The sequence below is a fragment of the Grus americana genome, chromosome 1, assembly GCF_028858705.1.
Source record: "Grus americana isolate bGruAme1 chromosome 1, bGruAme1.mat, whole genome shotgun sequence".
Classification (NCBI taxonomy): Eukaryota; Metazoa; Chordata; class Aves; order Gruiformes; family Gruidae; genus Grus; species Grus americana.
This window is the reverse complement of record NC_072852.1, coordinates 203,585,819-203,613,259: the sequence shown is the minus strand read 5'-3', so window position 1 is coordinate 203,613,259 and position 27,441 is coordinate 203,585,819. Positions and strand designations below refer to the sequence as shown.

The 27,441-nt window shown below is 40.3% G+C and overlaps 1 protein-coding gene across 6 annotated transcripts in view; it reads right to left on the bottom strand.

The window, feature by feature from the left end:
* Positions 1–27,441, bottom strand: part of PDGFD (platelet derived growth factor D) — a 144,283-nt gene that overhangs the window by 23,474 nt on the left and 93,368 nt on the right. For 4 of the 6 annotated variants that reach the window (XM_054848590.1, XM_054848610.1, XM_054848580.1 and 1 more), the window contains 2 exons: positions 9,205–9,264; positions 4,359–4,560 (listed from right to left, as the gene is read on the bottom strand). In XM_054848590.1, coding sequence (XP_054704565.1) covers positions 4,359–4,560; positions 9,205–9,264 — 262 coding nt within the window. The remainder of the gene's footprint in view (positions 1–4,358; positions 4,561–9,204; positions 9,265–27,441) is intronic. The other 2 variants (XM_054848620.1, XM_054848629.1) reach the window with 1 other exon arrangement.

Below are 27,441 nucleotides of genomic sequence, written 5' to 3'. Positions count from 1 at the left end.
CTGATAGCCAAAGGCTTCTTGCATACTATTTCCCAAAACCAAAATGAGCTCAGAGGCATGTGTAGTCTTGTTAATTACCAGAATGTATCTATCCACCTGTGTTCCTGCTTCCTAGGTTTATTTGTGGGGAAAACAAAAACCAAACCCCAACCCTTCCTTTTTAAAGACGGCCCCTTCGTCTAGGTACCATCCCCTAGACATTTGGATCTACTTCTATGATGAGAAACAGTGAACTTTTTCTTTTTCCTTTCTTTCTTCATTTGTAGACAAGCCATTTCATAGCCAGAGGTCTTTTCTTTTTAAAATTCCAAAGCCTTTTTCAATGGGATGTAAAACTTCAGAGTGAACAACAAAAGATAAATGCAAACAAGCATGTGGGAAAAGTTAAATGATGTTTAACTGATGGTTGGAACTGTTTACAACAGTATCTCTGAGGAGCTCTTCTAATATTATCAAGCAGATACATTGATGCTTTCAAAAATTTAAGCTGTAGGATGAAGAGGTTTTCTTCAAACATGTCTGAATTCGCCTTATGACTCTCTAAAAGAATAGAGACCTATTTGTCTAAAGTTCAATGTAATTGTAGAGTATGGCTGATTTCTTTTTTATATCTACCTGTGTTCTTGCTAAGAACAGTATTAAATAACCTAACATCCAGTGATATCCTTTTAGAGATGTTTTATATTTTTAATAGCCCAATTACTATGACACTCAGGTCAGGTACAACATATTACAGAAATGCAAAAGGAATTATTTTAAGGGATATAATTTATTTGGTATGACCTGCTTTTTTCCTAAGAGTCTAGGATGAGCTTAAGGCTGAATATTCATACTTCCAGAGTTTCTAAAATGCAGCAATGGCTAACAAGTCTTTTTGAGTATATTTACAATGCAAAATGTCTATCTTCCCTTTACTCTTCTGTCCTTTTCTTCCAATCTGGGTTTCCCTGTGATTCTACAGTTGACTTCTACTGGAGTGGTTAACAGCAAACCTCAGTGAACATATGTAGAATGAAATTTAAAACTTCATGTGGTTATTAGTGAGGCACACCTGATAACAATATCTCACTTCAATAGTGTAAATAAAAAGAAATGCATTTAACTCAATAGAGTTGCATCAGTGTTGTAGAGGTGTGAGATCAGATTTTGTAGATGGAATAGAGTTATCATGCATATAGATTTCATCAACACACTCTTCAACTTTAAGGTTCTTGCAGGAGGTATCCAGGGAGCAATCAACCTTATAACTGTGTATAAATACATCATGGGAGGGAATAAAGAAGATGGAGTCAGAGTCTTTGAAAGCACAGGAGGTATTGGCCACAAATTGTAACACAGGAAAACTTATTTAAACGTTTAAAAAAATGGGTATGTTTTTGTTGGGGTTTTTTTCCTTTTTTTTTTTTTTTTTTTACCCCGGAGCTGGTCAGGCACAGGTTGCCGAGAGAGGTGTGGAGTATCCATACTTGGAGATATTCAAAACTTGACTGGACATGGTCCCAAGCAACCTGCTGTTGGTGACCCTGCCTTGAGCAGGGGGGTTGGACTAGACAGTCTCCTGATGCACCTTCCCACTTCATCTATTCTGTGATTCTGTGAGTTTCAGCTATGCTAAAATACTGTAGTTCTTATTTCCTTGACCCTGATCCTCATCTTTGTGGATTATTGATTGCCAAATTAAAAAAAATACCATTTAAATGTCATTTATCACATATCCCTGTTATCAGAATTGGTATTCAGTAACACCGCCTCTTAAGCTCAATTTCGTGGCACAATTTGGTATGGGCAGAGAGTTGGATGGGAGCAAAATCATTAGTGATTCATTTAAACCATTTATATGACATGTTCTGAAAATCTGTGAAAGATAGGCAGAGATTACATCAAATTGTTCTAATATCTGCCTCAGGGCTGTTCTAACTAAGAATAAAGAATAAAACCCAAGCTGGAAGCAGAAACAGATAGATATCTGAAATAAATGATGATATAATCTATTGCTCTCTTTGCTGCAAGGTTATCCCAGTGCCTATAAACATTCCTCAGAGATTCACAGTGTCTGTGTTTAAAATCCACCAAGCATTTCTAATTTCAGGACTTGTTAAAACTATTCCCTACTCCTGACATCATCCAAGAACAAGCCTTTAATCTTGTCAAAAGTTTATGTCTAAATAAAAATTCTTAACTGAATTTTTTTAAGGATTTGATTGCGGTGAGGTACTTTTGTCCAAAGGCCTGCTTACAGTAAAGGAATTTGGCCTTTAGTTTGAAGACAAAAGAAAAACTGCTATAAAACTTTTTTTGCTCATTCCTGTAAGCAAAACAGCAACAAAAAAAATCTTATTAAAATAAATCAAGTGTTAAAATAATAACTGGAAAGCACTTTATGTCTTTTATGGTGTTCGGTTATGCAAGAAGCTGAATTACATTTATATTAAATGGAGAAACCTTTAAGAATCTGAATTTTCAGGCATTACCAGATGGGATTGATACCTGTAGCCTACATGATTAGCATCAATAAAGCAATAAATGCTATTTTATATATACGTGGTCATTTAAACATATGGGGTATTAGGCCAAATATGATCTGAGAATCAAATGAAATTGGGAGAGCAGAACCAGTACAGGGATCCAGGTTTCTAATCATCTTCTATTAAAATCAAAACAGACCCTTTATTTCTTTTGTATACATGTCTATCAGTATCAAATCCAGCCTGGGAAGAGGGGACACACAGCTCATGTTTCACAGACCCCAAAATGAGATCAAACTGATCTCAGAAGTGATGCAGTGGCAGTCAGATGACGTTTTCCACAAAATATGGGCTGTTGTGGTTGCCTGAAATTTCTGACGTGCCACAATGGAGTAAAGGGGTTCAATTTTCATTGGATGGGTGCTCAGGGCTTTATTGCAGATTTCTCTGAAGTGCTGAGCCCCAAACCAGACAGCCAACGTGTCTTGGAAACTGTAGGCCAAGTTGGCTGCATATCTAATACATTGTATGTGCCTGAGGTGATTCTCCTGCACAAAGGCCAAGAGCCATGGGACCCACATCCGTATCATAAACCTCTTACTCTCCAAGGCAGGGTGGCCACATGCAAACTGCCACCAGGAATGGCAGCTAGCTTTTGCCAGCTCCTGGTTTTGCCCAGCTATGACCTCCGAGAATGACACTTGGCCTGGGCCAAAACTAAACAGAGACCAGGCTGACAATTGAGCAACATGATGATAGGATTGCAGGGCCCGGGAACACTCCTTGACACTATTTTTCCTAATACAGATGCAGCCTATATATCCTTTTTCAGATCAAAGCACATTAAAGCCTCATCATTTGATAGCAAGTAAGTTACAAGAATAGAATTAAAATCCTCGCTCCCTGCTTAGCACGCACTTAACATAGGGGGGATGGGATTTGAGATGCAAATAACATGTAGATTGCACAGAATCAGAACTGCGACTTGGGCATTATATTTATAAAGTTATAAGGCAGAATGCATATGAATATATATCTTGGAAATGGAAAACAATATTAAGAAAGGAACTCATATAAAATGTTTCGCTCTAGATCTTCTGTTAAAACTACAGCAACTGTTGTCTTGGAGAAACCTAACAGACCTCCTAGATCTGTGCTTGCACATAAAGGGCAATTTCATCAGGCCCTTCAGTGCATAGTTACCCCAGAGTACGACTATCTCTTCTAAACAGTGTTTCTTTATCATTATGGGTTTGTACTGCTAGCTTAACATCCCTTTGCTTTACCATTTGGTGGATGATTTCAACTAACAGAAGGAAACAAGAAACGTAACCCAGAAATATGTGCTTTGCTCAATTACAGACAAAGATGTTAAACCATAATGTTCCCCACCAACACAATGAAAAAAAGTGAGATGTTCATATCCTAAAAAACCAGCTGCACGTACAGGTGGATGCACCAGATGCTTCCCTAAGCACAATGTGATAAAAGTGATTATTCCTCACTCAACAGAGAACAATCCCTAAGCAGGGTATTTAAAGGAGGATGATAGTGCAGGTAATTAGGAGCCCCATGCCTTACACACAAAGCAATGTTTAAGAGAGTGAAGCTGAGAACCATCTGTCCTTTACACATGGGCCTATGTTTTAATTTCTGAACTCATCATAACGATGGACAGTTTTCAGTCTGATTTCTCAGGTGAGATCCTACTCAGTCTGAAAATGATTAAGGATTAAATTACTTCTCCCTGGTTTTCATAGGTGGTACCATGCCCTGTGACTCCAACAGGAACACACGCACCAGAATCTAGTACCTGACCAATAGACATTTCTATGAGGAGTGAAGGAATATCCTGGTCTTGCCCCAAAGTATGTATACAGTGTCTTTTCCTACCTTTGGACTTCCTGTCATGGTAGCTCCTGCCTCGATAATGGTGGCCACTGTCTGTGTACAAGTTCTCAAGATCTTCTTGCCAGGAGTCCGGGTTGAAGTGTTTGAGCAGATCCTCCACTGTGTCAAATGCAGCAATGGTCTGATCCAGTGCTTCTGCTGTGAGCGTAGGGTCAGTCACTGATGGAGAGGGATAGGATACCCCCTAAGAGTGACATACATCTCAGTGCACTTGGAATAAATTACAGCACCACTTAAAACAATTGAAAACAGTTACTGAGAAACTTGTCTCATTATTGACTGAAACAGCTACTTTGGGCCATCTTTTGAAGTCCTTAGCTGGGCCAGGCTTTGTTATGACTGTGTCTTCTTTTTGCAAGGAGAAGAGACATCAAAGAACTCCCAAGCAAATCCTGGAGGAGATGCAGGGAGTGGAAGCACTGCCACTGCTGGACTATCAACATGCACACTCACTCCTCAAAGGGGACGATGGTTTGCACATATACAAAGATGTAATGGAAATGTCTTTTGAAACCACTGTGATGGCCATGACCACAGAATTGAGGAGCCTTGTAGTGCTGGGCTGGTGCCTTCACAACTCTGCCAGCTCTGTTGGTAGGTCTGCTGGCAGATCAGAAACCACAGCAGAGAAAGACAAAGGCAACAAGTCCACTAGACTGTCTTTCTTTCCCTGGTCAATTTGGACAACAAATTTGGCCTGGTTAAAGACTTGAAAAGATGGCCCTTTATTCCCAAGAACTAAATGAATTATGAAACACCAATGAATGCCAATTCTCCCACCCTTTTACCAAGATACAAGTTACTAAGAAAATGAGAAAAAATGTGATATTTGGATCTCAGCAATGTAACAATGAATATTTGGATTACCAACATAGTGATATCCTCGCAATTATATCATAATACCAAATGGAATATTATTTCCCACCAGAAGGAATGGCCAAGTACCATTCTCTGTGCGCATTTGGTTCCCACTGAACTTGTGTCACAACTTGACTTTGACAGAAAGATGGTAGCAATTACATTTTTACTGAAGAACACTTCAAATATTTTTCATAATTGTTATTTAGAACACAATATTCACTACCCTGATATCACTTTTTCCCTCGTCCAAGCACAAAGCCCAGCACTATGTGTAAAATACATGCAACAAAAACTGTTAATAATGCAGACCTGTTACTTTCTGAAGGACCACAATCAAAATACCTGATTTTGTCCAACAAGAAGCATAATATAGCACAAGAGTTGTTTGGATTTTGGTCTTACAAGTTAAAACATTTGGGGAAAGACCCTAGAAACCCTCTCCTCTCATGAAAACCCAGCTCTGAAGTAATATGTCATTTGAAATTAATGGCTCCTCCAAATAATTTTTTGCCTCATCTCCCAAGTAAATGCATATGTTAAACTATTAATCTCTGTGATTAACTTAATTCAGTTGGGTAGTAATGGAAAGGTGAACTCATTTGAGTACGGTTCCTCACTTGTTTGCAGGATTGTGACCTTCAATGCCTACTAAAATAGTTTTAAAGTATGTATGTTTTTTAAAACAAAACATTTATCTTTAATGGTAAGTTGTATCACAAAAGTAACAATCCTTGATATTTTACTGCATATGTTTGCTGAGAGTATGAACAGTCCAAATTATTAAAAACAAGAAAGAGAAGAAATAGCAAACATTACAATGCTGTGGTCAAGAAAGCATAGCTGCGCTTTATTGCTTATCACCAACCACACAAGAAGTTTCAGAGGGCCCACTTGTGACTGCAATGTCTCTACAAAGCAGTGCTAAATATGACACAGTGCAGATGGCTGTAAAAATTCATGACCCACTAAAAGGGAAGGCATACCTCAAAGCATCTCTCCTGACTTCTAAGTGGCTTGGAATACAGACCGTCAGAGAGACAGGAGCCCCAGGAGTTGAAAAGCTCACACCAGAAAGGCAAACACAGTGTTGCTATCTAAAACGATGCTGCCCGAGTGCCTGTGCTGTGGGCAGGCATCACGCAGTGTGTTAACACAGACTTTGAGGTTACAAAAGAAAAATGCAACCAAATGCTACTTGCTTACTGAGGAGAGCTCAGTGGAGCTCATGGCTCCTCTGTGGCTGCAGCCCAACAGGGAAACCTCAGTCCTCAACTACCTCTCAAAAGGGAGGGAGATGGCGCAAGGATGTTGAAGAAACAACAGCATAAAAATCAAGCCGTAGGTGCGTGGCTTAGACGATGCAAGAGTTTTTGTCATGTGTCCAACTGTGCATTTCATTACAGAACTGCAGGTCAGGCTGTGAATTTGCAGGGCATTTCAAACTCATACAGGCAGCAGGGATTCCCCATTTTCTTTTCATATAAAAAACTCGTACTCAAGAGATTTGTGTAACCTCGTTCACACACAGAAGAAAGCTTAACTTTTTCTCAGTGACAGCCAAGTCAAGAGGAATTATTTCAACAGCTCAGATAACCTACTGGCAGCGACATCATGTGACAGGCCCAAAAGCAACTTCAAAGCTGCCAACCCAACTGCCTCTCTTTTGTCCTGCCAAGAACGAGGCGCTAGCTTTAGAAGAGCTTGTGCTCATTGTAATCTGGCTTCTGAGATCACATCCGAAGAGAAGGCGAGAGGAAGAATGAAATGCAAGAAGCAATGAAAAGCAAAGATTTTCCACATTATATACCTCTTCTACATTTCTTAAAAGCACTGAATGCATTTTTAATTTCAGGGGATACAAAGGTACCTTTCGTTATTAGTGCTCTTATCCTTAATTTCTGTTTCCCCATGCTTTTCTATTTTCTATCTGTACTGTGAAGCTGGCAGGCAGTTCAACGTGCATCACAGTTGTTTGTTGGTCATAACATTACTTCACAAATAATGGAAACTAACTTAACAAGGAGCGAATTTTGTTTCCTTTTTTTTTTCCTGGGTTTGCCATGCTAGGTTAAGGGCAGAAGTATTGATTTTAGCTTTCTGAGGAAAAAAAACCCAAACAAAATATGACTCTGTGATATAACCTCAAACAAGGACGAAAGAAATTGCTCATTCTCAAATTTTCATTCTGAGAGTTGTAATGTACCCAGATCCTAATATGAGTGTTTGAGTTGCCTGTGGGTTTGAGGGGCAAAACTTAGGTCTGCCGTGCTAACTGTGTATCAGCAGAACAGTATGTCATCTTGCTGGCAATTGACAGGTCTGAGTTTGTCCTTCTGCCCCTCAGGACCACAGCAGAATCCCTGAACCTTTCTCTCCTGAAGAATTCAGATGTCCTCAGACTTTTTCCTTGGTGCCTTTGGGAAAAATTACTCACCCTCACTACGTTATTTTCCCTGAGGATAAGAAAGGGCTAGCGGGCGCAATGCATGCCCAATGGAAAAAATATGTTTTATTAGATAGGGGATGGCATGGGAAAACCAACAAAACTGGGGTTCTGCTTCTAGTTTAGCTGTAGGTTTCCATGTGACCTTGGGCATCAGCCTGCTACCTGTAATATTTGTACTGAACTTCGCTACCTGTAACACATTAACAACAACTCTTCAGAAACAAATAGATGTGAAAGATAAATAAACTTATTTTTCAATATGAAAATAACTGGATTATTGTTTGGCGTACTGTGCACCTTGCGATGTTAAGGAGGATAACTAACATGGCGTTTACCATATACTTGATCTCATTTTCATAGTTACCTGATGAGGGAGCCCTAGGCTTACATTTTCAAACATCAGCCTACCATATTTTTAAACAAAATATTCTATCACATAGGTATTTTTCTTCCAACCCCATATTAGAATGAAAAATTAGTTTATGTCTTTCAGTAAAATAGTGTTTTAGCATCTCCTGCTTGGCACATCCAGTAGATCTCAGCCCTGCTAACATTACTACTCAGGGCTTTCAGCACAAGTAGTTCAAGGCTACCAATACATCGTATCATGAAGGGCAAGTGCCACACGAATGACATTGGCTTAACCTCTTCTAATTTTGGCAATACAGATTTTTCTTTCTACTCCTTGCCCTGCCTGGACACTAATCAGTAGAATTTACCCATATTTCATTTACTACTCCTCCACTGGCAATTCCTGGCAGCTACTGTAACAAAGGTGCCATTACTAAACCCTTTTTCATGAGTGCTCCAAACATTGGTCTCAAGCCTGCTTTGAGCGCTCACCCTCATCTCATGTGTTTTAAGAGGAGTTTACAAGAGCTGTGACATGGTGCTGACCCATCAGCACAGCGCACAGAAGAGGACTGCCTGTATTATGGATACCTTCCCATTCTCCAGCATTTAACTTTACTCGGGAGATGAAAGAGGGGACAGATTTTTGGCCAATGACACAAATCAAATATAATGAAGAGAAAAATAAAATTTTGTACTGGATTACTTGTTTTCCTTCTTTTTTTTTTTTTGTTTGTTTCTAAGTCTCATTTCACTGCTGAATATGGAGACTTCAAATATTTTAGTACAAACACTTAATAAAAATCTCAGTATTGACAATAAAAAACTCAATCCATTTTCCTGACAGGCTGTTTTCAGTATAGTCTTCTATTTAGGTCAAGACATTTTACAGTTTAAAATTGTAAGGAGTTTATATCTTGTATTTTCATCTTAGCAGGATGAGTTTGAAAGCAAGAAATGCTTCCCAATGGCTATTTCGTGATTACAACAACTGATGGCATATCCTGAATCTTTTCTCTTTAAAAACACACTGGTTGACTCCAGTATGAGTTGGATAAACACTTATTTCATCCTCTGCCAAAGGTCCTCTGTGCAGGTGCCATTTTAGTGAGCTGGATTCAAGCCATCCTATCAATCTATCCATGGGCAAAACAGTAACAAATTACTTACTGAGACAGAGCTTGTGACTGACTCCCAGTTGGTTTCTGAGGCTGCATGCTGGAAATCATCCTAAGGGGAAAAACCCACAGGAAAAATCACCATTAAGGCAATGTCCTAAATTTAGCAGAACCTTAAAAAGTCTCAGCATTCAACATCTGTCACCTTTTTCAACCCTCTTTAATGCAAGAGACACTTGCCATGTGTCATTCCTAAATAATGCTACTTCTCTTCAGGTTCCTCCCTTTTCAGTCTTTATAAACTAGTCCCTTGTGAGCTTGCTGGGGCAAGAATAGGTGGTGGTGGTGGTGGTGGTGGTAGTAGTAGTAGTAGTAGTAGTAGTAGTAGTAGTAGTAGTAGTAGTATGATATACTCTGCTTTGCATAGCAGGACCTAGTCTGGTCAAGGCCATTACATTTATCTTCCAACATAAATATTAAACACCACCTCTGTATGTCTACAATCAGAGCATTAGCGCTGTTCCCCAAACTGATCTGTTCTGGAAAGAAAGTGGACATGCGAATACCCTGGTACTACTTAGCCAAGGTGAAAAGCAGTAGTTGAAATGTAGTCCTAACATGAGTGTACTACTTTTTGTGCTTGTGCTGAACAGGACTTGCTCATCTGTGCAAACCACTGCAAGACACTACATCCTTTACATCAAAAACCACAGCCACAGTACATTCACATTAGTAGTGTCATCGCACAAAACCCCTGGGCATGTATGATTGATTTGAGCCCAGGGATGGGATTCATCTCATCTACCTTTGGACATCTACAAAGCAAACATCTAAGCTAGTTGCTCTTGTTTCCATTTACAGTCAACTAAAACTAGCATTTTTAGGGTGCAAATCATCTGATCTATTTTAGAAACTTAATTTGGGATGACATTGCATCCTAAAAATGCTTTTTTTCTCTCCATTGTCTATAAAGGGAGCCTGGGAGGACTAGCTTAGATACAGATGTCAAAACTGTAGATATTAACATGTGGTCACCTGAATCTCAATGCACTCGTCTGACCAATGATGGGAAATCACTACTTAAATAATGAAGAAGCCATTTCTTTAATCTTTGGGCAATTTTGCTCATTTCTAACTGGAATAATTAAACCATGAAAAATGAAAAAAAGGCAGCATTACAGAATGGTTATTAAACACACACATGCAGTGAATAGCTAATGACTGGCATAATTAGGCAGGTAAGGAAAGTGGACTGAAGTGACAGCATAGTAAGATTTTAATTTCTAATAACAGAATTTATAATGAAAGAATTTAAAGAAGATGGATCAATGCCTGAGCTCACCATTTTACACTGACTCAGTATCTGCTATGCATTTTTTAAGTTGGCAACTGAAAGGGAAAACGGAAGGGCAGCTGCTCAGCTGATGCTCTCTAGACTCAATATTGCATTGGACCATACATATATGCGTATATTCAATTGTTTCTTGGGAAAAGAAAAGAGAAAATTGATCACATAATCTGCTAATTCATCAATAAAATTTGCCTTAAACAAGAAGGAACAGACCCACTTTCAGATCCAGACTCAATACACATGGTATTTTAATGTTTTTCATTTGCTATAGAAAAATATTAAAATGTCTCAGAAGTCACCAGATTGTTTATTCAATATTGTTACTGTTTCTTCTTCTTTAAAATGTTCCCTTCTCTCAAATTTGAGGCAACAAAACTAGTGATTTCTGCAGTACTTAAGATTAGTAGAAGTTAAGAAACCCCATCACACTATAGTGTCACTAAGTGACCACTGAAACTGCAGGGCTATTAAAACGTTAATAATTAAAGTGATTATTTTCTTCTAGGAATACAGAAGCAAAACATTATTGGTGAAATTTTTAATGCAGATTTTTTTATAAACAGTAAAGAGATCTGCAAATCAGATCATCAATAATTCAGGAGCAGTGGGCTACCTTGGCCAAATTCTCTACACATTTGGTTGCCCAGTTCTTGACAAGCCACGATTTAAAGTACATAAAAATGGATTTGAAAAGCTCATGGGTCCTCTGGTAATGGTTGCCAGTTGCAGAACTTGGAATTCATTTCCCCTCTGTCATTAGCTTCCATTTAGCACTTCCAGAAAAAAGTGGCATTGAGGTCTGAGGCATTATTTTAAAACAGGAACAATCTGCCTCATTGAATGTCTGGAGAAGACCGTAGACAAGGAATAATTTTGTGTTTGAAGTGACGGTCCCCTTGTGTTATCTAATTGTAGACATCAAAACTGTTTCTTTAGTCTATGATTCTTTGAGATGGTTGATGCCAGGGAACCCCTCCAAAATCCTGAGACAGACATGTGTACCACCTGCTTCTTGGATCTCAAACCTGATGACTGCACATTTTGACTCTGTGATTATATTTCATCTGCATAAACTATTCACAACTATATGGCTTTGTTCCACCATCACTCAAGGCAGCTGCAGTCATTCTTGGCTTCTCGGAGCTTTCAACCTCTACAGTTTGAAGATTATTATTATCTATGGCTTCTGCTTGCAGCTATTTCAAGTAATAATATCAAAGTGGTTCTCATCATTACAAAACTCTCTCCTCCTTTCTCACCACTGTCCCTAGCAGAACCTGAAGGACAAATATATTTTCAGTGCTATCTATTAAATTCATACTACCTTGTTTACGTAAATTTGCATATGATCACTTGGCTATTGTTTTCTTCATTACTTAAAATGACATTAAAACTTTTAGTTAAAATATATTAAAAAATTACATCTTTTTAAACTGAATACTGGAAAAACAGGGTGGTAATAATTTGGCTACATCACCCTGACAACAGTGCTTTTATTTTCGTATGTGTGTCATGGTAACGTAACAACATTATGTGAGACTTCAGTAAAGCATTGCATTAACTGTTCTACAAGCAGCAAAAAATACAGGCAAAGCAGCAGGGGCTACCAGTCACCTTCTGAGAGCAGCTACTTTAACTGAAGAAAAACGACGTCCATACCTCAACTTCACAAATTACACCTCAGCAAGACAAATCCTGACTCAGTCCTTAGAGTTAAATATGTATGGACATTGATATATTGTTCTTGGCTCTGTTTCAGACAAAGATAAGCTACTCTGTCCTTCACAGACTGACTTTGTCTATAGCCTGTCTCCCACCACTGATCTCCAATAAGTGACAAGGAGTCACTGGGAATACTCTTTGTTTCACCTAGGGCTTTCACAAGTGGAGATCATGAGGCAAAATCACTGTTATCGAAGACTGCAGAGCCAGATAGCTCTGGTTGCTGAGGAAGATGGTTTGCAGCCTGGGGGTCCACGACCTGCAGCCTCTGCCGGGCTCAAGCCATGGGGTTTGGCAGGGTCAGTAGGAACAGGCGGGCATCAGGAGGACACTAGGGATGAGGCTGGGAAGCTTGCCAGTTTGAGAAGCATGTTGTCCATGACTCCCTTTGCTGTACCACAAATATGACAAAACATGTGAGTCCTCCCAGCGATGCTGAATTACTGCCTGGTCCTCAAATTAAAAGCAAGAAGCACTTTCTAACACTTCTAGGATTCTTCATTTTTTACATACTTTATCACTGTAGTCTAGTCTTTTGTCATCTTAGTCCTTGACTTCTGTGAGGCATGATACCCGGGATAGGCAATAACCACCATGGAACAGGCACAACACACCAGCAGTTCTCTCCAGTGAGAAGCAGTAGCCCCCTATCTCTATAAGCTCTCTCTGAACCCTTTCTCCTAACCTGCAGGTCCTTGGGGTGATTGGATTAGTTTTGGTAAAAGAGTGTTTAGCTACCAAAACCAACTATAAACTATGGCTAATAAAAGCTGAGGTGATGTTCTCTGCTTCAGGGAGCAGGAAAGGTTCAGAGAAGAGTTGTGGTTAAGAAGAGCTTAGACAGAATCCTAGACTGACATTTAGGGCCTACCAAGTTTAATATGGTCCTCTTCTGAAGGAGCAACATTCTCTGCTTGTCATGGGAATGGAAAAGAAATGAAGGGGGAAAGCTAAAAATGCAGGCATGTTCTTGGGCAAGTAAACATGAGAAAGAGGAAGAAACAAACAAACTAAGGAAAAATGAACACAGAGAAGAGGAATGTGTTGGGCTTTGCCTGTGGTCACCTCATTTGTGGTATTTAGATGCCATAGCTATAAACCATACAACAGAGAAGCAGCTTCTAGAAGTTTGCAGAGGCACAGGGCTAAGGGATTCAGCAAAACCAAATCAGAGGTGAAATGGGGCATGTTCAAAGAGGTCCAGTGTAGAAACAAAAAGAAGTCAGAATCTCTCACTGGAACATACGGATTAGGGACTAGGACAGTGGATGGTCTGTAAGAAAAACCTAGGGTAAATTGTAACTTAATGAAAAAGAGATTAAATTATCCTAACATTTAACTTAATTAAAGGAAAATCAATGATAGCCATTTTTCAACAGTAGTCAACATGAATCTATTGCATTCAGAGCTGTTTGTGGACAGGTAGCTGATAAGCAGATAAACTTGTAGTTAGTAATAATAAATTATAATAATCTGGAAATAAGGTCTTTCTTTTTTTCCTTGTAAGAAGCAATAGTACCAATATCTTCTCTGAACATTGAACTTATAGATATTACAATTTATATACAAAGCAACAGGTATTTCAAGCAAATAAACCCAAACTCAGAACTCAATGTGTAACAGCAACACTGTGAGGTAAGTAAGAGGCAAAAGAAAAGTCATGGTTCCGTTCAAAAAAAAGCTGTGATAAATAATCAAGTTTGTACAATTCTCATGTGGATTTTAGTACACTCCAATTTCTATTCTTAAAGCTAAATAAGCGTAGAGATGTACAATTTGAAATATCTTTTTCTTTTACCATACTTTTAATCCATCACATTGCTAGGTTGCATGTTCATATCAGAATGATATTTGTTACCACTTGTTCTAAGGATGCTGAAAGATACCTATTTTCCTACAGCAGGCTACTCACTAGGAAGTCAGAGGCTGCATTTTTCTTACCTACAGTAATTGCCAAACCCCTGCTCAGTTCAGTTCTGGTGACCAGGCTTTAAAATAAAAGATGCTGAATTTGGAAAGCATGCAACAATGATTATTTGTAATCTGGAAACCATGCCTTGCAATGAAACACTAAATGGAGGCCAGTGTCGTTCAAGAAGGTTAAAGGTAACTTAACCTTGTCTCTCCAGATAACAACCTGTAGTTAGCTACAAGAGGCCGTTACTCGTTTATGTAGCAGTGCAAGCATTTAACAAAATCAGGTGGCTGTAATCTGAAGGCAGTAATATTCAAACTGGAAGTACGAGCAGATTTTACTACTAACAACCACTATTACTGGAACAGATAATAAGAAATTAACAAATAACTTTAACCACATTGAATTTTCCTATTTTTTGGTGTAGTCCCATAAAGGCAGGCCATCCATGACACTACTATTTTAAAGTCAGTAACAAAAGGTCAAACAGCCACCAAAGAGTGTCTGATCCCAAATGTGATAGTATGATTCTTGCCCTTTAAAAAAAGACATAAATTGAGTTTCTGAAGCCCAGTTGCCACTACCTATCAGTAGCTACAACCTTATCAGTTATGACTAAGTTAATACTACTGCAAAATGACATATAAAATCACTCTTGATTTGTTCTGACACATTTAGTAGCTATAACTGAGTGGAAAGCACAAGACACTTAAAATTTCAAAAGTTTAAGGTTGTAATAATGATTTAGGTTAACTGCAGTTTGATACATTTATTTATGAAAAGTCAAAGTAAAACTGAAGCAGAAAAATATATTTAATAACAGTTATGTTTGGTCAATACTTCTCTTCATCCTTCACCTCATTTTGGAATTAGGCATTGCTGGGTGCCTATTATAACAGTGCCCAAGACACTGACATTTAAATGATCTCTTTAAAAGGTCAGATAATACTTGCTCAAATGAGATGATAGCTATGCCTTTGAAAAATCAGGTGTCACCTAACACTAAACTGCCGGTGAGCACCCTGTTTGATGCACATACTCACAAGAGAGTGCACAGGACTTCACAGCCATGCTGCGCTACTTGTGCATTACCTTTATTTTTTCTGTTTATCACAGAGGCCTGTCCTTCTATCTCCATGTACAAGGGATTTCGTTTGCTAATAGCTACTCTGAAGTTAAGCAACTGTAAACAAAATATAAATCAACTAACATTCACTGTAAATACTCTGCAATCCCTCCTTTGCCATTTTTACCTGAATGGCAAATTTTACCTCTGCATTTAAACACTGGAACACAAAACTTGAAAGGCTCTTCCAGGTCATCACTTCCAAACCATGATTATTTCAGGCAACTCCACCATCATAACAACTCACTGTCCATTTTCTACCTAGTTAGTTTTTTTTGCTCCTTGCAATCCCTCAGACTGGTTGGCTGTTTCCAAACTAAATTTACCTTTATTGCACTTATGTAAGTGCCAGCTTTGTCCTTTTCTTCCTCTCTCGAGTTTGCTTCCTGCAGTACTTCTGAAGAGATGCTATATCTCCGCTCAGCATCCATTTTATTACACTAAGCAAGCCAAGTTGTCTTGGCCCTCAGTAAGAAATGTCCTTTTTTCCCCCGACTGTCCTGTAGCTGTTCCCTGAACGCAGTCCAAGAAAGATGCAGTTGCTCCATACTATGGGGACTAAATCTGTACAAAGTATTCCAGAAAAGATGCAACTACTGCCTCATTGGTTGTATGCCTAGCATACCCAGAAACCTTCTTCTTCCCTCTCTGCTAACCAGTGATATGCCATTTAACAGCAAATGTTTTTGTTATTAATCTCTACATGAGTGACCTCTTTGCTCTTTTTGGGCTGTTGCATTTCACTGCCAGTCAATTCTCTGGTGCACAAGGTCACCCAGTTCTCCTTTCTGATATTCTGATTCTCCCATTCATGAGCAATGCACTTCAGCTGCTTTTCTGCAAAAGCCATTAAAATGCTACTCTGACAGGTCGTGCTCTGGTCCCTAAAAAAACCTGTAAATAAAATCAATCATAAGATCAACCCTTTAGAAACTCCCAGCTCTCCCTGCCTGAGTGTTCCCTTTTGCATTACAGCACACTGTCTTCCCTTGGACTGTCTCGTGGCTCTTTTATTAATTGCCATCTCCTCCAGTGTAAGTGATTGTTTCCTGCATGGTACTGGTTGAGATGCTCCTCTGAAGTCCAATTAGATTTGCTACACAGCATTTCCTTCCTCTCCAGACAATCCTCCAGTCTGGCATAAGCTCCTTTGTTAACGAGACATGGAATTATTTTTTTTCTAGTTTTCTGTATCTTTAACCAGCTTCTCTGCTGACAAGTGCCCCGTAAGCTTTCTAGGTCAGACTAATGAGCGTGCAGTTGCCCCGGCCACTCTCCTGCCATTGATGTTATAGATTGCCACTGCATTCGTTGTTTCCATGTGAGCCCTGGCTCGCCTTATCACTATCCAGGGATGGAAGCCAGGTGCGTTAAGCTAAGACTGCGGCTGCTTCCCGCTCCCTTTATATTAGTATTGTAGTGATACTTGCTTTCAGCAGCGAGTCTTCGTGCCTTATGGTCTGCAGCACCCATCTCTTGGCAGTGACAGTGGAGAGTGCAGAAGGCAATCGGGCTCCTTGCTCACCTTGGTTCAGTGTCTAAGCACACCTGGGCCACTGTGCCGGCCCATTTTGCAGAGCTTGCTGGTCCCCTTTGTGATGCCCCATGCCAAACTCTGCCAAAGCAGTGGGGAGCGGACATCAAGAGGGTTCCTGGTCAATGCGATGCTGCACATCAAAATGGTGTTGGGGAGCTGTCAGGGGGAAAAGAGCTTGGGAGGAGTGACCCCAGGAGCCAGAAACTTGCTCCCAGGTCAGAGTCCAGTGCCCTTGAGAGGACTTTGGTGAACTTCTGCCATGCTGACTGACAGGTTTTTGGAAGCAGCCTCCCTGGTAATAGGCGAATCTGCCCTGAGCAAAACTGAAAAAGCTGATACTCCACTTGCCTGGCAGTGTCCAGGTGGGCAAAAAAAGTCTTTCAGAATTAACAGAAGGCAGTGACAGCTGGTTATTTCAGGTCCTCCTTCTCGGTGTGACTCATACCGAACGGGAATGTACCGACAGGCCCCAGTACTAGGGGTAGAAGGAAAAATATTAATGGAAGAAAACCTCCTAGGAGCTAGCTATTAATTTTCTGTCTTCTTTCCACTTGGGTTTCTACCTATTTTTTATAGATTTAAGCACGCTCTATAATCAGTGGAAAATAATCATTAACAAATACAGCCTAATTTCATTTAACATTCCAAGTTTTCCATTGTTCTATGAGGAGGATATGCCAAGTGCTTTGACATGCACGCTCACATTTTCAGATGTGATTTGGGAGAAACATGGAGGGAATAATAATAATAATGAAAAACTCTAATGGACCTAAGCAAATTTAATTCCAAAGCTGAGGACACAATGTAAAAAGGTACCGGTAAGGGACATTAGCTGTCCTAGCAGCAATCCCAGCCTATTGATTTTTTGTGAAGGATCCATTTGTTTTTGAGCTCTCTCCCAGAGGATGCCGTTTAATTCTGCAGTAAGCATGCAGCAGGAGCATGTGTTACGTTTCACAGATAATGCAAAGCAAAACAATTTGTTCACCCTCCTGCTTTGACTGGAAGGCATTGCGTTTTCTAGGACAACAAAAAAGGACTGCTATGCAAACTTTCTAAGATGATAAGAATAATCATAAAAATAGCAAGAATACATCATCTCTGAAGAATACAAGAACATTTTCTCTTAGCTTTTCCAGGTTTTTGATGGAATCAAAAGCAGATGATTTATTGCAAACAGCATGAGATACTGCTTATTGGGAATTTTAATTTGACTTTCATCAAACAACTAGAGTAAGGAAAAGAAAACTATTCAGACTGGACTTCCAGCCGCAGATCTACTCCTAAAAAATGTCATTGCTCTTAAAGCTAAATACAAGTAACTTAGGAACAGTCATGCTTCTCATTTCTCTTATGCATTATTCTTACAAATATCAACTATAAGTAACACTATGAATGAAGACTAGGTAAAAAGAAAACACCTTACATTTGCCACATTTTTGTAAACAATCTGACTAAACCATGTTATCAGTTTTGGGATCAGCTTACCAAAAGCTAGCCTGGGAAATCCTTCTAAACACCAAACTGAGACCATGATCTCAGGGCCAGGAAGGTGCATACTAGGTCAGAATTAGCGTGTCACACTTTTTATTTAAATTCTAACTAAATGCAAGGATCATCAAATAGACTAAGGATGGCTGTAGAATTATAATAGGCTAAGTATTTTTCAAGCAATGAAAATCAAGAGGAACAGTTTATTTCAGTTTTATACTAATGACCTGGAAAATGTCACAGAAGTTGAAGCTGGAAAAAAAAATAGTTGGGGAAAAAAAAAAAGAAGTTGTAAACACCATTTCATACAAAGAAATATGCTGAGACTACCAGAGGTCAGAAGCAGAGGCAGGGAAGAAAAATAAGCTTTCAGTCAGAAGAATGTAAATGGAGAAAAAGGTACAGGCCATAAACTCTATTTGATGGCACACATGGACTCAGAAAGGAACTCGTGCCAAGAGCCTGGGCTGAGCAAAGAAGGAAAACATGAAACTAATCTGCAATGTGACACGGTGGCATGGAATGACGTGACTTATGCCTGAACACACAGAGAGCTCCCCCAGGGTGTAGGGAGATGCTCTCCCCATACCAAGGGGATACCACACCACCACAAATCACCCAAGGGATACCACACCACCACAAATCATCACCACCTCCCAGGGGACCACGGGCAGAGGTAGGACCTTTCCTCACTGGTGGGGGTGTGTGAACATCTGCATGTCTTCACCACCTTCCCATGGATGCAGGACAGGGTTGCGCTCAGAAGAGAGCGAGGTCTGTGGGTGCAGGGTGGATATTCTCCAGACAACAGGCACATCCAGTTAGTTTTAACCTACTTCAGTGTGATATCAGTATCAATAAGAATTGCAGGAGGTAGCTTCACACCTGTCCTAGTTTCGGCTGAGATGCCAGAGTTCATTTTCTTTCTAGAAGCTGGTATAGTGCTGTGTTCTGGATTTAGGATGAGAATAATGTTGATAACACACTGATGTTTTAGTTGCTGTGAAGCAGTCAAGTACTTTCCAGCTTCTCATACTGCCTTGCCAGGGAGAAGGTGGGGAGCCCCCAAGAAGCTGGGAGGAGACACAGCCAGGGCAGCTGACCCAAACTGGCTAAAGATATATTCCATACTGTATGATGTCATGCTCCATATGTAATTGGGGGTGGGCCAGGAGGTGGCACAGTCAGAAATTAGCTGAGCATTGGCTTCAGTCGGTGAGCAATTGTGCTGTGCATCACTTGTTTTGTATATTCTATTATTATTATTGTCTTCCTTTTCTGTCCTATTAAACTATCTTTATCTCAACCCACAAGTTTTACCTTTTTTTTCCCTTTTTGATTCTCTCTCCCATCCCACCGGTGGGGGGGAGTGAGTGAATGGCTGTGTGGTTGTTTTAGCTGTCAGCTAAACCATGACAGTACCCCACCTATGAAGATGCCAAGGTGGCACCAAACCCATGTCATCCTGGCCTCAGAGTGCTGCTCTGAGGAGGCCAGGTTTTTAGGCTGTCCACCTCCATCAGTAACACAAGCTTATGGGGAGAAAACACAGGGAGAGTGGTCTTGCATCCTCCAGCAGAAAGACTTTGCTCTGTGATTCAAAACCTCTGAGTCTTTCCTGAACACCAGACAAAATTTTTAATGATGTACCAAACCTACAGTCTGTTGAGTTTTTACTGCTGGTTTTAATACAGCCCTCCTGGCCACCCTGTCCATCTTTCTTCAGGATGACAAGCCCTCTTGGACAGCCACTGCACCACCAGACCACCAGCAGCCGTGCGAGCCCCCACATCTCAGCTGCTGGCACTACAAGTGTTTTCTCTGCTTTTAATCTATTTCTTAATGCACCTGGAAAATGTACCTGAAGCAGCACTGAGCCAGCAATGCCAGCACACAAAGTTGCTGCTAAAGTGGGAAAGCAGAGTGTTTACCTTCACATATTTCTGATGGAGATAAATTACATATATAGGGAGCAGAGTGTCCTATTTTCTGCTGCCTTATATTATCTGCCCTGACTGCTCTTTTTATTTTTTTTTTCCCTTCAGAGCTTAATAACACCAATTTTTCTGTATAAAGTCATATGCATGCAGAAAAGGGGTGGAAGGCCTGAATAAGAATATGACCAATACACTCAGGCTCTTTGCTAACCATGACCATAAGGTTATCATGTAAGACCTGGTGTTCATCATGCCTGCCTAGAGGACAGGAGGCTCAGAGCTCATACAGACATGTACAACGCATGTTTTGAAATAAGTATCTCATTTCCAGTCAGGTGCAGAAGTTTCACCTCATCTGTAATAGCAGCAAATCCTTAATGTTTGGTTTAGGTACCCGCACCTACACAGTATTCCCCATTTCTGTTCAATTCCAGAAAAAGCCAAGCTTTCGGCAGCCTATTTCCATCACTTCAGCATGCCACACAAACCATACGGAGCAGAATACCTGTCCTCATAGTGTCCAGGTTCTTCCAAGCATATTTTATTTCAAGGTTATTGGCCTGACCTTGGTGTGAGATAAATTTTTGTGGCCCAAAGGCAGCTGTTATACCCTGCTTCACAGCAGTTGAAAAATCAGCCTCATTCCTTCTAGGCCATTTTCCCAAGTTTCAGGGTTTGTTTGGGGGAGTTTTTTTGGGTTGTTTTTTTTTTTTGTTCGAAGATAAGATTCTCTTTTGAAAACACCCACAAATCTGCAAACATGGCACCCCAGGGCTCACAGATGCCATCTGTCTGTCAGTCAGTCTGTCGCTCACGGTGCCGTCAGGCAGTGACAAAAAAAAATGAAAGAAAAGACTGACCTCCATGTGACGACTTTTGGGCTACATCTGTATTAGTAAATAAAATGAGGTAGGGATCAACACGGTACGACTCATGTCCTAGGACATAACTATGACCCTGCCAAACAGAGTGGCCACCACAGGCTGCACACTGGGAACAGCCCAAGGCCCATGGCAGGCCCCTACCTAGCCGTGCTCAAAATGTGAGTGCAAACAACCTTGTGCCTACGCTTTGGCTCACACCCAGCCTTTTCTGACAAGCTGGGATACTTTAAAAGTACATAGTCTTTGCTGACAATTTGGGGTACAAAGACTTCTTTATTAGAGGGTCTGATCCTGCAAGAGCTTGTGTTTACAGTTCATTACACGACTGACGACTCGATGACAACGGTGCCTAGAATCCAGAACATGCAATGAGAAAACATGGAACCTGATTCCTACAGTCAGAGGGAAACTTTCATTACAGAGTATTTTTTACCAAAGATCACCCAAGAAATATATCAGGACACAAATATTTATTAAAAGGAAGCATTTTTATAGCTGCCAAGGTCAGAGGTATTATTAACAAAAAAAAAAAAAAAAAAAAAAAGGCTCCTGCAGCCTAAGAAAAGAAGGGGACCTGGAAAATAAGTTTTGTCTGCCACAAAACATCATTTTGTACAATTAAAGTATTTTCTCAAACAAAAACTATTAAAATGAAAAAACCCACCACGTTGTCAAGGGTCACAGAAAAATTGGATGCTATTTGATTCTGCTGAAAATTATCTGACAAGAAGATATACAAATTCCACAGATCTAAAAAAATATTTTTAGCTTCCAGTGCTGCAGCTGAGTTGCAAAATCTGACCCTGTGTAGTTACAGGCTCAGATCTTCTCTAATTAAGCACTGACTGGTCATCAAACTGACAACTGAGGAAAACAGAACTGCATTTTTTTTGGTATTAAAAGAGATAGGAAATGTGATCTTTTTTTTTTTTTTGGCATCGCATGTATGTTCAAAATCAGTTTATCATTGAGAGAAATGTGTGGGTTGAAAAATAGAGAGGGGGTTGTAGGCAAAGGATTATGGTAACAACCCAGGCCTGGGCTTGAGGTGTTCCGTTCAGTAGCACAAAGCTCAGCACCAGGCAGGGGCTTAATTTATGTAGCAGAGTTATTTAGTCAAAACTTTTCTAGTAAGATTTATCCCATCAAGTCTAAAGTGACAGGAACCCTGCAACTAATAAAAGATGTGTGTGTGAATATGCATGTGTAAGGGAAGAACAGAAACACTTTGTGACATAGCTGTCATCTGTGTTATTATGAAGACATGCATGGACTTTATCAAATGCTCAGAGTAAAACGGAAGGTTGTACATTTAATAAAGATGCATAGAAAATACAAATCAGATTTATACAGCGCTGTGACTGTCTTTGGAAATGGGGTATATAGCATGAAGGTCCCTGAAGCTAGAAGCAATGTGCTGAGCAAAGAACAGTGCCAGCCTGCAAGCACACCAGCTTCTCCAGCATGGAGGAAGGACCGTCTCATTACTTATGCCTGAAACTGCAGTCAGAATAAGACTAAGAGTTGTTAAAAGGAAGTGTAGAGATCCCAAGAGCTCCAGTTATGACACAGCCTGAGGAGGAGGGGAGGGATGAGAATAGCTACCAGCCTTCTCCCACCCACCAAACCAGATGCAAATGGCTCAGTGTGGTAAGCCGATTTTTGTTGTTTCATCTTTCTGGTTTGGCATCTGGGATTGCTGTTCTCCATTTTGTAATCATACAATTTCTTAAACTAGAGAGGACCTCAGGTAAATCTGGCAGGCACAGAAAAAGGAAATAAAAGAGCATAGCAGACAAACCCCTTTGTTCATCAGTCTCAGTCTGGCCATGCAGCCCACCCTGTTGGCACAGTGTCCCCAACTGCAAGCAGGAACAACACAGAGTGCCTCTGTAGCGTCTTTTAGAAGTTAATCTTGTGGCACTTTACAAAGGCTCATTGTGCCTGTCTTTGAGGTGGGAAGACCTGAGGCTGTGAGAAAGTGTCAGGGCAAGCAGTGGTGGAGCCTGGCCCGGAGCCACGGCTGCAAGGCGAGCACCATCCCCAAGGCCATGATGCTGCATCCAAACCTGCAGGCAACGCAACAGCGGGCACAGCCATCTTCACTGAGGACAGGGAAAAATCACAAATATTATCACAACCCAGCAAGAGGAAAGTTCACCCTGGAAAAATGCAGCCCAATGTGTTCCTAAATTACATGCTGAGCAGAAGGAGGAACCTAGGAAACTTGGGACCTCAAAGACAGACTGAGCTGACAGAGGAAAACACATTAGAAGACACGTTCCCAGTGTCAGGGCAGCCAGGCTGGCCACTGCCATATAGACCTGCCTAAGCAGGGTACTGGGGCAGATGACACTCCACCTGTAACACAGCCCTGGTGATGCTTGAACCACCAGATGCAGCTCCCTTCACTACCACAGAGACTGTAAAAAGCTGGGAAAATCTGAGGGAGCTTTGAAAAGAACATCAAAAACTCAGAGGGGATTGGATAGCCTGAATTTTTGGGAAAGATTAAAAGCCAAATACAGACTTCATTGCTCGACTAAGCACACTTCTAAACAAAGAAGTGTGAGAACACACTGCAAATATCTGAAAGAGATAGACACTCACAACAAAGAGAACAGACTTCTTTATCATAAATTAAGAAGGAATATAATTGCAGGCAATAATATGGTATTAAAAAACAGAAAATTAAAACTGACTATCAAAGAAAAAAGTCTTTCCAACAGTGATTTATTAGTCTATGGTTTAATCTCCCATGAGGTATGCTCCTGTGCTTGTTATATTTAAAAGTGATACTAGATGAACAACCAGTGAATTTACAACACGGAAAATTCTTGTCCTTAGAGAAAAATGGGCTGAATGACCTCACATCTTTATATTATTGGATTCTAGGTTTGGCTGCATTACACATTACTGAACAAAAAAAACCCCAAAAAAGCCTACAACCTCCCTAAATTTAAACTCAGAAATCTTAAAACAATCCGTATCATTTGATCCAGGGCTGTCAGTATTTTCCAGCAGTTACAGCTGTTGCAACAAACAAGGCAAAGATTTATTCTGTAAGCAATTAAACATATATTATACACGATGCATTGTTTTCCGCGGCTTGCCAAGAATGACAAAAACACATTCAACAGTGCTAAGGTTGAAACAGACCCTGCAGCCCAAACTTGGGCTAGAACAGTACAAGAACAGGACTGTGCTGCCAGGATTTGTAAGATAACATTGACACATAGTCAAATAAATAGTATTGGTGGAATACAGACCAACCAGTTGAGCTTAGGAGCCCACCTCTCCACAAGACTGTGAAGACATGCAATTATTGTTTTGATTTAAAAGACAACTTGCAACCAACACCTGCTGTGATGGGTTTTCACAAGTTCCTCAGTGCAGGTTGGAGGTCTAGCATGTTTCAATTCACCGCTCACTTCCTCTGGAAGTCTGTCAGAAGAAAATCCTGAAAGCAGACTGACTTCCTACTCTTCTCCAACACTGCTGGCATGCATTAAAGTTAAGCTCCACCTTCAGCTTTTGTGGAAAGTCTAGAGCAGAGGCTGCTCAACAGGAACAGGGCCTGGGAAGAACAGGCCATTTCCTCTTCCTTTGTGGCCAGGGTAGTAGGAAGGACCAGCCTTGCCAGCACCAGGAGTTAATTAACACTTCTTTGCAGCATTGTAATACACCCTTAGTGCCTAATTAACCTTTTTACAGAATCAAACATGGCATCGCTGTTTTCCCTACAAATCTGTCATCTATAACTAGATTTCTGTAAAACACCTTCTAGAGTTACCAAACCAAAATAAAAGGTAAGTTGTTCATATATTATCATCATTTCACATGCTAACAACCTTCAACTGTTGCTAAAGTGGAATTAAAGGACAGAATATTGATTTGCAGAGACAGCATTATGTCCTCAAGTCAACAATCTAAAATAGTCCCACTTTTCAACAAGCTAATGTGACGGACAGGTCAATGAGTGCTGTTAAAAAAGCTTGAAGGTGTAAACTCACCTCATGTTCATACATACTGAGGTGTGGTTTAGGGCAAACTCAGATGAGAATGGTTGGAATTAACCTTCCTCTTTAGTGTAGGCACAGAGAAGTCCACACATCTACTAGCAGCACTGATGGGCTGTTTGTGGCACGTCCAGTTTGCTACTGTATTTCCCATCTCTCCTGGTGCCCTACTAACGGTCAACTCTAAGCAGACAAATTACCTACAAGGTCTTGCCATGTCTTCCAACATGAGCTGTATTAAGACTGCTATTGGTCTGTCCCTATTGCAGTGTCAAAATACCATGTCCAAGCTACTGATATTTTCTATTTGGTTCCACAGACATGGGAGCAAAGTCAGGGAACAGGATGGCCTTTGCCTTCTCCCAGGTTATGCTCATTATGGCAGAGAAAATGTACCCTTTCATTTCATGCATTACAATTTTCAGTAATGGGTCTATCCTAACTTTCTGATACCTATACATGTTTAATGGATACTCTGAAAAAGCTGCCCAATGTATGTGGTAAGTAGCATTACTGATTTTAAGACTGGCAAGCTCTAAAAAAAGCCTGAAATAATAAATAATTTTTTAAACTAATTGATTTGCCCAGAGTAGTTTTAATACAAAAATATCTTGAATATCCTCCATCCATTTTTTAACCACCATTCATTCACAAGACTTTCAGACTGTTAGGAATCATTGATTTCTGTAATTATCAATTAAGATTTTTCCAACAAGCGTGGGGATGGGTTTCATTTCCTCCTTGTCCAATAGCACAATTTTGCCAGTGACCAGTAATTCATGAACTCTGGCTCACTGGAAGTCTACTTGTAGTGTACTCTATTTTTATTAACAGAGATTGCTTGACCCTAACTGATATTTGAAGAACAGGAAAAAGATTATCTTTCATATATTCAGCTATGTTAGGACTAGAAACTGATTATGAACTGGGAAGCAGCATGGGCATGCAAGCTGAAGGGACAGACAACTCACCATGAATCTTCACACATCCCCTCACTTAGCCAAGTACAGTGGCAAGATCATGGCCAGTTGCTGAGACTGGAGTTCCCTTTGCTCATTTAATTAAAAAAAAAAACCCTCACTATTCTGCCAGTATTACATACTTCCCAACATCTGCAATACTCCTGTGATCCGTACCCACTATTCTTACACTCTATGTAGGTGTTTGAGTTCATTACTGATATGGTTGCATGCTTCTTGGAATTCGCATCTGCCAATTTGCTTCTGTTGTATTTTGCAAGAAATTGTGTTGATGTTGAATAAGGCTTTTAAGCTCCTACAAAGAATAAACTATGGGTTTGGGTTTTTTTTTTGTCTAACATGGGTAACCCTCTTGTACTGCACATGATGGTCTTTTTCTGTTTTTGTCTTTGTATCTCTAACTTACCTTGGAAAAGTAGGAATTTCCTCTGGGCCACTGACTTCCTTAGGAATTCTTAAAACAGGTACATACTGCCAGCAGGAAACACAGTCCTTCAAAATCTAAAGCTCTCCTAAATGAACAATGCCTTTAAGTATTGTTAGAGTCAACTATTTGGGACAGGATACTGGACTTGAAAATAACATGGTTGTGTTTGTATAACCCTTTGAAGATGTAAAGTGCTACATTTTCTTGTCCCTGGACACTGACACGAGTTTGAGGAATTCTCAAACAGCGCATAACACACTACTGGATTAAAGATGTAGCATTTTCAACAGGAATTGGACTTCAACAGTTTTGCTGTTATGTTAAGGCAGATCAATGACAATGTCCTGCAAAGGAGCCACACCTTAACTGAGATGTCAACAGATCAGGGACAGAGGAGAGCAAATGGCCAGTTCTCCACCACGCTGTTCAAACAACAAAACTGCAAGGCACAGATGCTTGCAACTGCGAAAACACAGACACGGAGTTCTATTTTCCTTTCTGATTAAAACAATGGTTTTATCAGTTGAAGTCTGACAGCTTCCAGGAGCTTCTGTGCACTTACTGGGTCCTTGTCCTTCTGGTTTTGGTATGTTCCTTGCCAGAAGGTCTGTATTTCCCTGGCCATTAACTCAATTCCTCACCCATATTCCTGGCTGACTCTTTGCACTTCTGAAACATCCCCAAACCTAGCCCTACTACTCCTCAAGTTCACAGTCAGGGGGGTTGCCAAAAGAGGCTGATGTAGTGAAATGCTTTACTTTTGCCCTGCTTTCTACATGATCTATACCTGCCCTCCCTCCCCTCCGAGACCCAGTCTTTCCTATTTCAGGTCCATGGCCTGTTTAAAACCTGCAATACATTTGCCTCCTTTCCTTCCTAACCATGCCACTACAACTCCTC